General features: G+C 39.7%; 2 protein-coding genes across 2 annotated transcripts in view; one reads left to right on the top strand and one right to left on the bottom strand.

The window, feature by feature from the left end:
- LOC122976060 (NLR family CARD domain-containing protein 3-like) overlaps positions 1–15166 on the bottom strand; it is a 395924-nt gene that overhangs the window by 91788 nt on the left and 288970 nt on the right. The window lies entirely within an intron of this gene.
- LOC122976640 (NLR family CARD domain-containing protein 3-like) lies at positions 932–11319 on the top strand (the record flags this gene model as incomplete). The annotated part of the gene is made up of 3 exons (XM_044345220.1): positions 932–2739; positions 2859–3032; positions 11112–11319. Coding segments are annotated over 3 exons (2190 nt in total), but the record flags the coding sequence as incomplete, so codon positions are not given.

Consider the following 15166-nt stretch of genomic DNA (forward strand, 5'->3'; position numbering starts at 1 on the left):
TTATGGTGTTGCACTCACATGAAAAGTGACAGAAGTAGCTGTGCAATGAATTTGAAAAAGTAAACTTGAGGGAGAAGTTTCTCTCCTCCACAAACCTGAGTAATCACTGTGTAAAGTGGAAATGAATGTTGGATCATCAGGTTCAGAACAATCCAACAATAGTTCTAATGTCAGAAAGGTGTCGAGCGACGGAGTTTCAAAGCTGTTCAACCATCCAACAAGCAGTTCTGATTAACTAAACTGGCGCATAAACAGACCCTCTACTTGTTGAATATTATTAAATGATCTTTCCATAATACCATGAAACTCCAGTGAGCTGAGTAGATGCTACACTTGTAAGAAAACATTTTTATGATTCATATTTTCTATCACATCTTCTCATTTCTGTCAATTGTTGTTTATTCATTCAGAGATTCCTGTGGAGAAAAAGTGCAAACGCAAGTCTAACCTGAAGAAGACGTTCCAGTGTGTGTTTGTGTGTTGTGGTAAAGCAGGAAACCAAACCCTGAATCAGAGCAGTAAGAGGATTTCTATTGAAATGTATGATGTGATGGACAAATGACACATTTACTGATGTCTCAAAAGATGGAGGAACATTTGTTCATATATGTATTCTTTATAGGAATTAAACTGTCATATTTTCTTTATCAATTAATAAAGTCAGTTAATAAATTCATTCAGGAACTTCTGCTCCAGTTAGCCAATGTGAACTCCAGTGTGTGGTTGAGGGGATTGCTGAAGCAGGAAACCCAACCCTTCTGAATCAGAGCAGTAAGAGGATTTCTCAAAAGATTTGACATGATGGAAAAATGAGACATTTACTGATGTCTCAAGAGATGTAGGAACATATGTTCATATATACATTCCTTAGGGGAATTAAATTGTCATATTTTCTTTATCAATTAATAAATGATCTTATTTATTGTGTGTTCATTCAGGAATTCCTGCTCCACTTGGTCAACATGAACTAAAATCTAATCTGAAGAAGAGGTTCCAGTGTGTGTTTGAGGGGATTGCTAAAGCAGGAAACCCAACCCTTCTGAATCAGATCTACACAGAGCTCTACATCACACAAGGAGGGGCTGCAGGGGTCAATGATGAACATGAGATCAGACAGATTGAAACAGCATTCAGGAAAACAGACAGACCAGAAACAATAATCAGACAAGAAGACATCTTGAAAGCCTCACCTGGAAGAGATGAACCAATCAGAACAGTGATGACAAAGGGAGTGGCTGGCATTGGGAAAACAGTCTTAACACAGAAGTTCACTCTGGACTGGGCTGAAGACAAAGCCAACCAGGACATACAGTTCATATTTCCATTCACTTTCAGAGAGCTGAATGTGCTGAAAGAGAAAAAGTACAGCTTGGTGGAACTTGTTCATCACTTCTTTACTGAAATCCAAAGAGCAGGAATCTGCAGGTTGGAAGAGTTCCAGGTTGTGTTCATCTTTGATGGTCTGGATGAATGTCGACTTCCTCTGGACTTCTGCAACAATGAGATCCTGACTGATGTTACAGAGTCCACCTCAGTGGATGTGCTGCTGACAAACCTCATCAGGGGGAAACTGCTTCCCTCTGCTCACCTCTGGATAACCACACGACCTGCAGCAGCCAATCAGATCCCTCCTGAGTGTGTCAGCATGGTGACAGAGGTCAGAGGGTTCACTGACCCACAAAAGGAGGAGTACTTCTGGAAGAGATTGAGAGATAAGAAGCAGGCCAGTACAATCATCTCCCACATCAAGACATCACGAAGCCTCCACATCATGTGCCACATCCCAGTCTTCTGCTGGATCACTGCTACAGTTCTGGAGCATGTGTTGAAAAGCAGAGAGGGAGGGGAGCTGCCCAAGACCATGACTGAGATGTACATCCACTTCCTGGTGGTGCAGGCCAAATTGAAGAATGTCAAGTATGATGAAGGAGCTGAGACAGATCCACACTGGAGTCCAGAGAGCAGGAAGATGATTGAGTCTCTGGGAAAACTGGCTTTTGAGCAGCTGCAGAGGGGCAACCTGATCTTCTATGAATCAGACGTGACAGAGTGTGGCATCGATATCAGAGCAGCCTCAGCATACTCAGGAGTGTTCACACAGATCTTTAAAGAGGAGAGAGGGCTGTACCAGGACAAGGTGTTCTGCTTCGTCCACCTGAGTGTTCAGGAGTTTCTGGCTGCTCTTCACGTCCATCTGACATTCATCAAGTCTGGAGTCAATCTGCTGTCAGAAGAACGAACAACATCCCAGAAGTCTGAAACTAAACAAGAATCTGCAGAGACATGTTTCTACAAGAGAGCTGTGGATGAGGCCTTACAGAGCCCAAATGGACACCTGGACTTGTTCCTCCGCTTCCTCCTGGGTCTTTCACTGCATACCAATCAGACCCTCCTACGAGGCCTGCTGACACAGACAGGACGTTGCTCGCTGGCAAATCAGGAAACAGTCAAATACATCAAGAAAAAGATCAGTGAGAATCTGTCTGCAGAGAGAAGCATCAATCTGTTCCATTGTCTGAATGAACTGAATGATCGTTCTCTAGTGGAGGAGATCCAACAGTCCCTGAGATCAGGAAGTCTCTCCACAGATAAACCATCTCCTGCTCAGTGGTCAGCACTGGTCTTCGTCTTACTGTCATCAAAAAAAGATCTGGACGTGTTTGACCTGCAAAAATACTCTGCTTCAGAGGAGCCTCTTCTGCGGCTGCTGCCAGTGGTCAAAGCCTCCAAAAAATCTCTGTAAGTACACAGATAGTTTGATTTATTCATAATTATTGAAAAACTCTGCTATCTTTTCATCAGGAGGGAAAAATGAATAATTTCTTACTTGTTTTTTTCCCTTTATATTTCCTCTCCAGGCTAAGTGGATGTAACCTCTCAGAGAGAAGCTGTGCAGCTCTGTCCTCAGTTCTCAGCTCCCAGTCCTCTAGTTTGAGAGAGCTGGATATGAGTAACAACAACCTGAAAGTTTCAGGAGTGAAGCTTCTGTCTGCTGGACTGGAGAGTCCACACTGCACACTGGAAACACTCAGGTCAGGATTCATCAACCTGTTCAACAGATGAACATTTAAAATCTAAATTATGTTAGAGGATAAACATTAAAGCTGTGAAGGATTGTCTCTGCTGATATGATTTGTCAAACCAGTTTTTACTAAACTTCAGCAGCAGGTAATTCTTTTACTTGCAGATTTTTGGTTTTTTTTTGTTGAATTAATTAATAACATAGATGATTTTAAAGATTTCAGTAACATTTCATTTTGCAGGTCAACACATTTCATGGTAATTACGTGATAATTAGCTAGTACCTTCTTTGAAATTTCTTTGAACATTACATTTTTCTCTCTCAGAACTGGTTCTTACAACATGCTGTCTGACCACATCAGAAATCAAATGTTTTTAGTGTCGTTCTGTTCAGTAATTGTGTGGGTCACAGAGCGTATTCTTCGCATGACTGCATGCACCGAACCATAATGCCCATACCATGACGGTTCAGGACAAATACACATACTGTTACATCCCGATACTTTACTGTATTACTTTACAGAACTGGGTGTACATTGAACTTGAGAATTGTATTCATTCTTTGTCAAAGTGGATAATGCAGATGTAGGTGAAAACCTCTGACCTGATGCTGCCCAAAGACAGGACACTGAAGCAAAATATTAATAATGACTTTTGTCTTTCTTCTCCAATATAGTATGTATTCTTTATTTTTGTAAATACTTAAGAACGATTTTTCTTGGATTTACTGTATGTTTATGTAACCAAGTTATTTTCTATAGCTACAAATTACAGATGTTTCCTAAATACCTCACACGTAGGCTATCGGTAGATGCTACAATTTACCGATGTTCCCTGAACGCCCCATATGCAGGCTATCAGTAGATGCGACAATTTACCGTGTTCCCTAAACGCTCCATATGCAGGCTATTGGTGGACACTACAATTTATCTATGTAAAGCATGGGGTGAGTCTAACAGCTGGTTGAAATGTGCAACACCTAAATCTTCCTCAATCAGGGTATGAATTCAGAGAATGGTATTTATTCTGTTACCACCACCAAGAATAAAACATCAGTCTTTAGAATAGTTGGATTACATGGGAAGTACAGGTATAATGGCTGGTGAATATTAGGACTTTGGGTGGGTGTGTGGTTTTCTGCAATAACAAAAAATGACGTATATAACAGAATATTAACAGAATGTACAAATATGTACAAAACACAAAATTATAAGGAAGATACTAACCCATATACAAGCAGGCTTGCCGCTACATGGTTACATCAACATTTAAGATGTACATACACATATCCCACAAAGCGGCACTCCAACACAAGCAATATATGTTCCCATTAACTTTCTATTTAGTACAGCCTGATAGCCATTCAAAGTTATCACTCTAATGTACACTCTAAATATACACACAGCCTCACATGCAGGCTATCAGTAGACACTACAATTTATTGATGTTCTCAAAACGCCTCACATGCAGGCTAGAGGTAGCTGCTAGCTAGGCGGCTGCGCACAGAGAAGTTTTTAGTCTCCCTTCAGTTACTGCAACGCAGCTACTCACATGGGTGTTTGGCTAAAATGAGTTAGTTTGGAAAGACTAAAATAAGGTGTTTTAATGTCAGATTTAAATAAGTTGAAACCGAGTGGAGCGGCTGTAGAAAAAGAATCTTTGGGACTCTGGCGGGCGTGTCCCTCCAAATTAATGGATTATCCTGGTGAGTTACCCACCTGAGGTTAGCTGGTTAGCATTAAGGTTTTGTTCTAAAATCATTTGATGGTATGTAAGTTTACCTTGATAGGTATGATGAAGCAAAAAGCCAGTCAGGATATAATGTTTGTGTGATGTGATGAGAATATAGCTGATGCTGCTAAGCTTTTTAGCCGCTGTTAAATTATCTATGTTAGTTAACCAATAATCAATGAATCATTGACATCCCTACTTTATATCTATCGTCTCTGTACCAGTGAGACAATCAGCAACAGAGCCAAGTCTATGTTAAATGTCTTCATAACCGAAACGTGGGTGTAGATGTGTTTTAAAGGTACCACAGTTGAATAGAGACACAATAAATCTTGTTCTTCTACCAGAATGGAACTTATTAATATCAACCCACATACATTACATTACTGTATAAATATTTTGAACAGCGAATGAAACTTTAACAGCAGAATTAACATCTTTCCTTTATGAAGAAACTAAGGTACTTTTGGTTTTTTTTGTTGTTTTTTTTTACACATGAAAGAACAAAAGCATCAAAAATCAAACTCCACCTCTTAACCCCATAATGTGAGAAAAAAAAGAATCACATAAGTAAATTATTGGTTATTGTGCAGGTGCAGGATATAGCCAATAATATATACATATAATACATAAAAGTTAAAATAACTGAATTAATAAATCTGAGGCCTGATGTAGATTGAGCAGGTCAGTCTGAATCCCTCATGCTGTGGCAGCAGAGACAAACTGTCTTTCATTTCCTGCAGTATGATTTGTAGTTTTTCATTTTCTGAGTTATTAAAATGTGGAAGCCTGTTGGTGAATTTTGGGAAGAACTGTTCCTGGACAGGTTTAAGCTCTGTCTCTACAGCAGTTCATCTTTTGGCAGCCATGTTGTCTTGTATTTGCTGTCTCTAGGCTGTGATTTCTCAGTCTGGACTTTGTTAACATGTTTGTGTTTAACATCAGTCCCTGTTGTCAGGTAGGTTGCCACAGTGTTCTGTCTTTTTAGGGTCAGATAACATTACATTCTGCTTTGTGTGTGTGATTTTGTGTTTCAATAAGTGAGGTAGTTTTGTTTCTGTTGTGTTATAATTTGGTTGACTCTGATAGCTCTGGTCTCAGACTAGGTCTGAGGCAGAACACTACTTGAACTGGTTTGGGAACAAAGCATCAGGACCAGCTGAGTGAGGTGACTTTTGCCTTTAGTCATCTCTTGGCACTGCAGGGCTTTGTGGTGGAAGGAGTGAAGGTCTGGATTTTGAATAATAATGGAAATTGGCCTCATTCAGCTCTGCAGGTGTTGTTAGTTGTTGTCCTGAGCACCTGCAGGATGTTTTTACTAAATTCAGTGTGTACATTTTCAATTGGATGCTTTTCCCATTGGCCAAAGTTTAGGTTTGTTTGTGGGCCCCAAACTTCACTACCATAGAGCAGAATGGGTTCTATAATTGATTGAAGTAATTTGAGCCAAATTAAAAAATTTTATTTGAAAGTGAATTTGTCTTTTGATTGCATAAAATGCCCTGCAAGCTTTCTCTCTCAGTTCATTGATTGCTGGATTGAAACTTCCAGTGGAATTTATTTTTAGGCCTAAATAATTATATTCCAATTCCTATTGTATGTGTTCCAGTTGTAAAGTGATAGTTGTTTCCTTGGCATCTGGATCTTTTTTGAAATATCATTGTTTTGGTCTTTTTTATGTTTATTGCCAGGGCCCAGGTCTGACAGTAACGTCCATCTTTTGTGGGACTTAAAAGGATTAAATCATCTGCGTATAGCAGGACTTTGATTTCAGAGTTGTGAAATGTGTTACCAGGTGCTGCGGACTGTTCCAAGATGGAGGCCAGTTCATTAATGTAGATGTTGAATAGTGCAGGTGATAAACAGCAGCCTTGTCTCTCTCCACGTTCTTGAGAAATAAATGTTCTCTTGTGTCCAATCTTGATGCTGCACATGTTGTTTGTGTACATGAATTTTATCAGGACATATATTTTACCTCCTACACCAGTTTGAAGTAGTCCCTAAAATAAACCAATGTGCCAAATTGAATGAAATGTTTCTTTGAAATCAATGAAACATGCAAATATTTAGTTTTTATTTTGATCAATTTGTCAACTAGGGTGTAATTGTGATCTGATGTGTGATGATTTGGTCTGAAACCAGTTTGACTTTTGCTCAGGACGTTGTGTTCCATAAGGAAGTGTGTGAGCTGGGAGTTTATAACGCTACAGAAAACCTTCCCCAGGTTACTGTTCACACAAACGCCTCGGTAATTATCAGAGTCAGATTTATCTCCAGCATAATGACATCACGATTCCAGATGTCTGGGAAGTGACCTACATTCAAGATCAAACTGAATCATTTAAGTATAATATATAATATAATATAATAATTTAAATATAGCCAATCTGAATATTTTACTTGTGTATTTGAGCATCTCGTTCAGGATGCCATCAAGCCCGCTTGCTTGTTTTGGTTTTAGGTTGCTTAAGTTCTTTTCCAGTTCTTGCTCAGTAATCAGGAAGTGCAAAGGATTCTGGGAGTCTTTGATGGCCATTTCTAATTTGTTTAACTTTTCAGTTATATGTGTTTGTTCTGAATCAGAATTGATAAGAATGTTTCCATATAGTTTTTTGAAGTGATTCATCCAAATGTCTCCATTTTGTATTACTGGATCATTGGGTTTAATTTTGTTTAGATTTTTCTAGTTTTCCAAGAATTTATTTGTGTTTATGGACTCAGTTGTATTTGTGTGTACTGAGCCTTTTTTGATCTTGAGTGTACGTTTGTATTGTTTTAGCATGTCACAGTAGTCTGCTGTTAATGTCCCTCACAAGTTTCTGTTTAGTTTTTTTTGGTTTTGCACTTTTTAGCTCCTGTGGGTTCTCTGTTGCAAGAGGGAGGAGTTTTCCCGCTGTTGCATCAGCCATGGTGTTCTCCTTTGTTGTTGCTTAGCATGCTAGTTAGCAGGCTACTCAGCTAGCAGATTTTGGCGCAATCTCCGTGCATAATGTATGATTCATTATTTGATCAGTCTCAGATAAGAGGAAGAAGATTGTATTTTCAGTCCTTTTTTTGTATGTTGGGTAGCTTTTCCTCAGTTGTTGTTAGCCACCTACCTGGTTAGCCGTGTTAGCTTCTGTTAGCTTCTTCGTCTTTGTTACCACTTTCTTGTAATCTTGTAATAGGAAACTATTTTCTGTTCTGCCTGTGACGGCCTGTTTCTATGGCCAGGCTGTGTCCACTCAGTCTGTACAGTGGGCCCCATGTTTGACTGAACTTGTGGAGGTCCAGGCTCTGCTGTAAGCCTCTCTGGAGGGAGACAGGAGAACCAGGTCATCAGCAAACATCAGACATTTGACCTCTGTGTCCTGCAGAGTCACACCAGCAGCTGTGGATGTTTGCACTTGTTGTGCAAATGTATTTCTATATATGTTAAAAAGGGTTGGGCTCAAACTGCAGCCCTGTTTCACCCCACGGTACTGTCTGAAGTAACTGCTTCTTTCGTTTCACATTTTAATTGCACATCTGTTATTCATGTTCAATGTGTCATTGATTTAATGAGATCATAGGTTTTATCCCCTATGTCACTCTCTAATAATCCATAAAAGAGCCCCTCATGCCAAATACAATCAAATCTACAAAACATGAATAAATGTTATTTTTATTGTGGTGCACATGTGTGTTAATGAGAGTGATGAAGGTGAAGATATGGTCAGATGTGTGATGGTTAGACATGAATCCAATCTGACTTTTATGCAGGACATTGTGCTCATTGAGGAACTCAACTATACGGGAGTTGATGATGCTGCAGAGCAGCTTGCCCATACAGCTGCTGACACATATCCCTCTGTAATTCTGAGGCTCAAATCTGTCTCCACTTTTAAATATAGCTGTAATAAGACCATTATTCCAACTCTCAGCAAAATATCCCACACTCACAATTAGGTCGAATCATTTTAGAATAGCCAAATGGAATTTTTCTGTGCTGTATTTCAGCATTTGGTTCAGTCTCCCATCAGGCCCACACGCTTTTTTGCTTTTGAGGGTCTTCAGTTTTGTTTTCAGGTGGTTGATAGTAACGAGGAAATCTAGGGGGTTCTGGTGGTCTTTGAATATCAATTCCATATTTAGTAGTTTTTCCAGTATTTGTTTGGTTTGTAAGTCGGTTCCTGGTGGTTTTGGCCCAAATAAGGTGTGAAAATGTTGAGTCCATATGTCTCGGTCCTGTATGAGCAGCTCCTCAGGCTCAGACTGACAGACAGAGTTCCACTGGTCCCAGAATTCCCAGTTAGACTCTATACTCTCTTCAAGTAGGCACAGCTGTTTCTCACTATGCTTTATCTTTTTGCTTCTGGTTGTATTTTTATGTCTTAAGTGCTTCACAATACTGAAGGCGTATATGATTGTTTGTTTCTAACTTGTTTTTTCAGGTTTTGACATTCTTTGTCAAACCAGTGGTTCTATTTTGTTGATTTTGTTTTGTTTGTACGTAGTTTGAATTGATCTTTATTTGCTGTTGTGTTGAAGATGTCGTTTATATTGTGGGCAGCCTCACATATGCCTTCAGTAGTGGGAGGGTAGGGCTATTCTATCAACTCTTGTAGTAATAATGTAATCTCCTCACTATTGCTGGCCTCTTGGTATTGCTCAGTGCTGTCTGTATGTCCTGGGTATGTTGAACAGCTTGCTGGGTTTTGTGTGTGTGATATAGTTGCGTTTGAGGAAGAGGGTGATTTGGTTGTGGTCTGATAAAGGGGTTTGGGGCTTGACTGTGAATGCAGTGAAAGAGAAGGGGTCCATGTCTGTGATCATATAATCTACAGTGCTGTTGCCAGCAGTTGAACAATAAGTGAACCTTCCCAAAGAGTCCCCTCTTACCCGACCGTTGACCATATACAGACTGAGGCTTCTGCGCAGTTGTAGCAGCTCCCTCCCATTACTGTTCATCACAGTGTCAAAGTTGTTTCTAGGAGGCAGATGGAGGTGAATAGTAGGAGCTTGCTGGCTGATCAAACTGTCTCCTTGACTACTGGTGACTTCAGGTTGTGCACCAGTCCAGGCGTTAAAATCACCACAGATTATTATATTTGCTGCCCCTGGTAATGACATATCTGTGACTCAAGGCAGGGAAACATGTCATCAGAGAAGTAAGGGGACTCACACTCACATGTTATTTTCTGATGTTGAGAATTTGTAGTGAATTGTGTAAATGTGACTTGTAGCATATAATGAGTCGTCCTGAGTCTCTGCTGGACTAACAGTAGATCATTTGTGGGAAGGGGCAATAATCTCTCTGTAGCTGGGAGGGCAGTGTGTGGGTACATCACCTCTACACCATGTTTCTGATAGGATTATGATGTCATTATTATTGATAGGTTTTACTCTTCAGACCAAAGACTGAGGAGTAAAGACCTTGGATATTCCAACAGCTTATTTTAAAGGAACTCATTGAAATTCTCAACAGAAGATGAAATAAAGTAAAACAAACACAGAAACAATTTTTACACAGGTGACCTTGAAGAACCTATTAGAGTGAAATATATTCATATTCATTATATAATATATTCATATTTTATTATAAAATTAGGATTTGTTTATTTTGAAAGATTTTTTTATAATAAATAAATATGTGAGGCTAGCGGCGCGTTAGCCGCAGCATGACCATTAGCATCAGTGGGTTAGCATTACTGGGTTAACATCAGTGTGTTAGCATCAGTGGGTTAACATCAGTGGGTTAGCATGAGTTGGTTAGCATCAATTGTTAGCATCAGTGTGTTAGCATTAATGGGTTAGCATCAGTATGTTAGCATCAGCGGGTTAGCCTAACCTGAAGACTCTAAACAGAGAAATAGAGAACAGGAATATTTGTGCTGCTGAGTCTCCTGAGATTTGTTCAGCACAACCTGAGAAACACTGAGTTTTGTGTGATGAACTTTATTGTTTAGTGGATTAATGCACTTTAATCCACTTTTGGACGCGGCTCTGCTCTCTTGGCTGTGTGCAGTGAACTGATGTCCCTCTTACATTACTTCTGTAACAGTCAGATTACATTGATTCTAGTGTGAGTTTTTCTCTTTATTCTCCTGCTAACATCAACTGTAAATCCACATTTTAAAGCTGATATTTAAAACATTTTGTTCCTGGGGAGTCATGACCCCGGACCCCCCTAGGGGGTTCACATCTAAAAGCATGCTGCTGAATCATCCCTCAGCTGCTGACTTTTCCCATCTGGCTGGATGCTCAACTTTCTGGAGCTCCCTGATTCACTTCATCTTTTAGTTAGTTAGTTAGTGTGGAGACAGTTTGTTGTTGTATCTGACTGCACACAGCAGGACTCTCAGACTGTCTGACATGTGTGTTGTTTTGTGTGTTTGCAGCCTGTCAGGATGTCTGATCACAGAGGAAGGCTGTGCTTCTCTGGCCTCAGCTCTGAGCTCCAACCCCTCCCATCTGAGAGAGCTGGACGTGAGCTACAATCATCCGGGAGCCAAAGGACAGAAGCTGCTGTCTGCTGGACTGAAGGATCCACACTGGAGACTGAAGACTCTCAGGTACACTCAAAAAATATTTAGACCTAATATGTAAGACTTATGTATTTCAATTACATATAAAATTTCCATACATTTGAATTGCATAGTTTTGACATATACAAAGTAATAAACTTAACATGAAGCATTTTTATAATTCAAACATAAATTAAACAAGCAGGAATGAGAGGTTATGTATTCTTCTTAATAAATCCAATGTGTTTAAAAGAAATAATAACCAGGTTTATGCAATATCCCCAATTTACTTAAAATGTATCAAATTAATGCACTTTAAGCGTTAGGGAGCCTCTGAGCAGCACTGTTTTGAAACGCGAGTCAACGTCTGTGTCGTTGCCATGGAAACTGCAGGTTGCGTAGCTCCTTTTAAGGAAAAGGGCAGTACGTGAGCGAGTGTTTAAGCGAGAGAACGATCGTCAGAAAAGTGAGCAGAGCAGAGGAAAAGTTGAACAGTAAGGCCGTATTCAGACCCAATCAGGTGTTGCAGCGTTCAGCCGCAGGATGGCGTGGGTGGGCGTGTCTATTTGTCCTCCGGAACATAACTGCTGTGAAACAATCAGAAAATAACGTTTTATTGATCTGATTCACCAGCACTCTCTCTACCAGCGCTCCCTCTCTGTCTTCATTCACTCTCTAGCTCGCTCGACCACTGCTGCTGTCTCTCTCTCTTTCTCTCGTCTTTTTTACAGTACAGACTAAAGTGTGTCAGTCAGTTAATAAATGCTGCAGCATGGGGGTTAGCTCCAGAGTTAGCAACAATAGGTTAGCCTAACCTGACGACACTAAACAGATGAATAGAAGCAATGGGGAACGGAGGAATGTGTGGCTGCTAATCTTTAAAAAAACAAAAGAAAACAGAAAAACAAAAGAAAATACCATTCTTACATGCACGAGGTTAAAGAAAGTGCTCCCTTTTCAAATATTTACTTATTTTGGCACAACCACTTAGACAAATGCCTATAAAGACAGGCAAACAGTTAAAGGCTAATTTAAGGTAACCCTGAACTATGATTAGTAATTTCAGAAGCATAACAATTCCTAGAATCTAATCTTGAAATTAGAATCAAAAACATTGTGAAGGCTCAGGTGAGGCCAATCGGCCTTAAACACTTTGCTGCTTGTTGCATGACCAAGAATATACTGTATATTATAAACAGACCTTTCTGTAGCAACAAGAAACTCTCTTACAAACTGTGCTGAACAATTGTGTGGAACTAGAGATAGACAGGTAAACCATAGTGACTGTACTGCTTACATCACATTACCAATTCAAGAAATCCCTGATATCCATTTTCTGAAATTTGTTGAGACCATAATTCAGTGTAGGAAATTAAAAAAATTACGGGGCAACTTTTCTAAAAAATTGGGGCATTTACTAAATTTTGGGGGCAAATATAGAAATTAGTGCATAAAGTTGCTGTTTTTAATGTGAAATGAGCACAGATTAAAATAAATACAGTAATCACCACCTTGTGTAACCAAAACCTCCTCAGTAAACACCGTCTCATTTGTAATAATTGTCTACATGTTCTAACTACAATAATAAGCACATGAAAAGCAAATTAATGCATCAATTTCCTTTCAACAACTAAGGTTTTATTTAGGATGAACCTTCAGTATAAACCACTAGATGACAGTATAACATAATGATCTTGAGATCATGACGATATTTAATTGGTTTGATCTAATTAAATTGACCAAAAGTTCTGGTTGGGGGGATAATGTCATATTCAGACCTCCTACAAGTCAAAGCCAGTCTACCGTTGTCATTGTGGGTCTGATGCGTTGTATGCCACAGTCTTACAATATTACAGACTAGTAGCTACAAGTACTGTCAAAAGAGCCTAAACGAGTGTAATATTCCTTCTTTATTGATGCAGTTGTGGAAATGCCTTCAGCTGAAGGTTTTTTAGCATTCTTTATTTCATCTCCAAATTTATCCCTGCTGAGGTTTTGACCAGGATGACATGATGAAAATAACATAATAGACTCGATTATCCAGCACCGCCTCATTGGTTAGTAAAAATATGTTGTAGATTTGGGAATAAAAGCTCATTTCACTCGATGCACTGAGCCCATTAATGTTAGTTGCTGTCCTTTTTACACAGCCTGTTGAAGGCGGGAATGCTGTGCCTTTATTCCGCCTCGCTGTTCTGTATAAAAGGTCTGGACACGCAGCGGGGGGCAGAGTTGCTCCTAGTTGTCACAGCCAGATGGACGTCTGTGTGAAGCTTCGGGATAGCTGGCATGGCTGGACAGGGAGCTGACGCTATTGTGTTACACATCATGCTGGGATGTAGTGACGGATCTGCTTTACAGCTATAATGCGGTATATCTGTATAAAAAAGTGAGAATATATGAGATGAGAGTATAAAACAGCCTCTGTAAAACTGCAACGATCATCCCACCGGTCGGCAAGACCCACGTGTATGTATTAACATTAACGTTAGTTAGCCAAATTACTAACACTATATTGGCTAACGTGCCAGACAAAAGACACTAGCGTTAGCGTTAATATTACTTATCATAAGCAAAACCATTATGTTTGCTGGCTTGGTGCCGATGAGCTGAACACTTTTTTGACCTGTTCGCTTCCTTTGATAAAGTCGTGATTAGTTTTTCGTGGTTCCAGGCTGTTTTTGGGTGGGTGAGCCCTGCATGCATTGCAGTGGAGGAGAGTCGTCTTCTTCATTTCGGCTTCCACACCGAGCCAGTCTATTTTCCATTTTTCAATAGTTGAAGCCGCAACTTTCTTTGCCGTCTTCTTGGTCTTTGTTTTGCTTGCTGGTGGTGTTGTTGGTGACGGCCCGGGACTCAGGTTTCTTTCATCGGGTGGAGCAGGTAGAGTTTTTGTAAGGAGGTAGCGGTCCATCCTGGCAGCAAACTTCACTGCATGTGCAGCAGGAGTGCAACACCTCTGTCAGGTATCGTAGTGCGTAGTGTGAACAACAGCGCTGTTTGTGTTTGTGTGTTGAAATTGAAATGAAATGAATTGGATGAAAATAAAATGATGGCATCATGTAGAATCAGGATATTGACCTAAACTGGTAAAGATAAAATTCATTTAATGAAAGTGATAGTTGGGGTTCTTATCTATGGTAAGAGTTCACACTTAGCATAGATAGAAATCCAGTACACTCTTACCATCACTGTATCACTACGCTACAATTTCAACTACAAGTTGTCAGAACAAACAGTGACGAGGGCTCTGTTGTGTCGAGCTCCAGAAACAAAGTAGTTAGCAGTTAGCAAGCAAGAGGGTTTGGGACAATGAATCCCAAAAAATGTGTTGCGCATCCTTCAAAAACTTTTCTCAGCTGTGTCCACACTTGAAATAGTAACACTGTGTTTTAAGACAGGGAAGCAGCTGATGGGTCAAACTGGAGAATCTATTAAACTAGTAAGTAGCAGCTAATGTCACTATATAGGTAAGAACCTGAACTATCACTTTGAACATGCAACAAGCAAGAACGGAAAATGCGCTGCTGTGGACAGGGTCAGCAACACAACATATTTTAGACACTTAAAAAACAGGTCCATCTAAAACAAACAATATTAGATTAAGTGTACGTTATAATATTTTCACCGCTTTACTTTACCGTCAGACTTTACTGAAAGGAAACTGCCTTTACATCATAAAATAATGGCCTATCCAAGCAAACCAAACTCCATCGCCTCCATCGCTCCATAGTGACTTCAGTGTTTTAAAAAGGACAGTTTAGATTCACCAAAGTCATACAATAACACAAACTGTACTGAAAGGAAAGCAGATGTGCTGTAGTTACTAAAATGACTGATTTTGCCTATGGGGTTTGGTTGTGGCGATGATGTTTTTGATTTTTACGAGAGTTAAAGGTGCTATATATATTTGTCTAGAAAGTACATCC

The sequence above is a fragment of the Thunnus albacares genome, chromosome 24, assembly GCF_914725855.1.
Source record: "Thunnus albacares chromosome 24, fThuAlb1.1, whole genome shotgun sequence".
Taxonomy (NCBI): Eukaryota; Metazoa; Chordata; class Actinopteri; order Scombriformes; family Scombridae; genus Thunnus; species Thunnus albacares.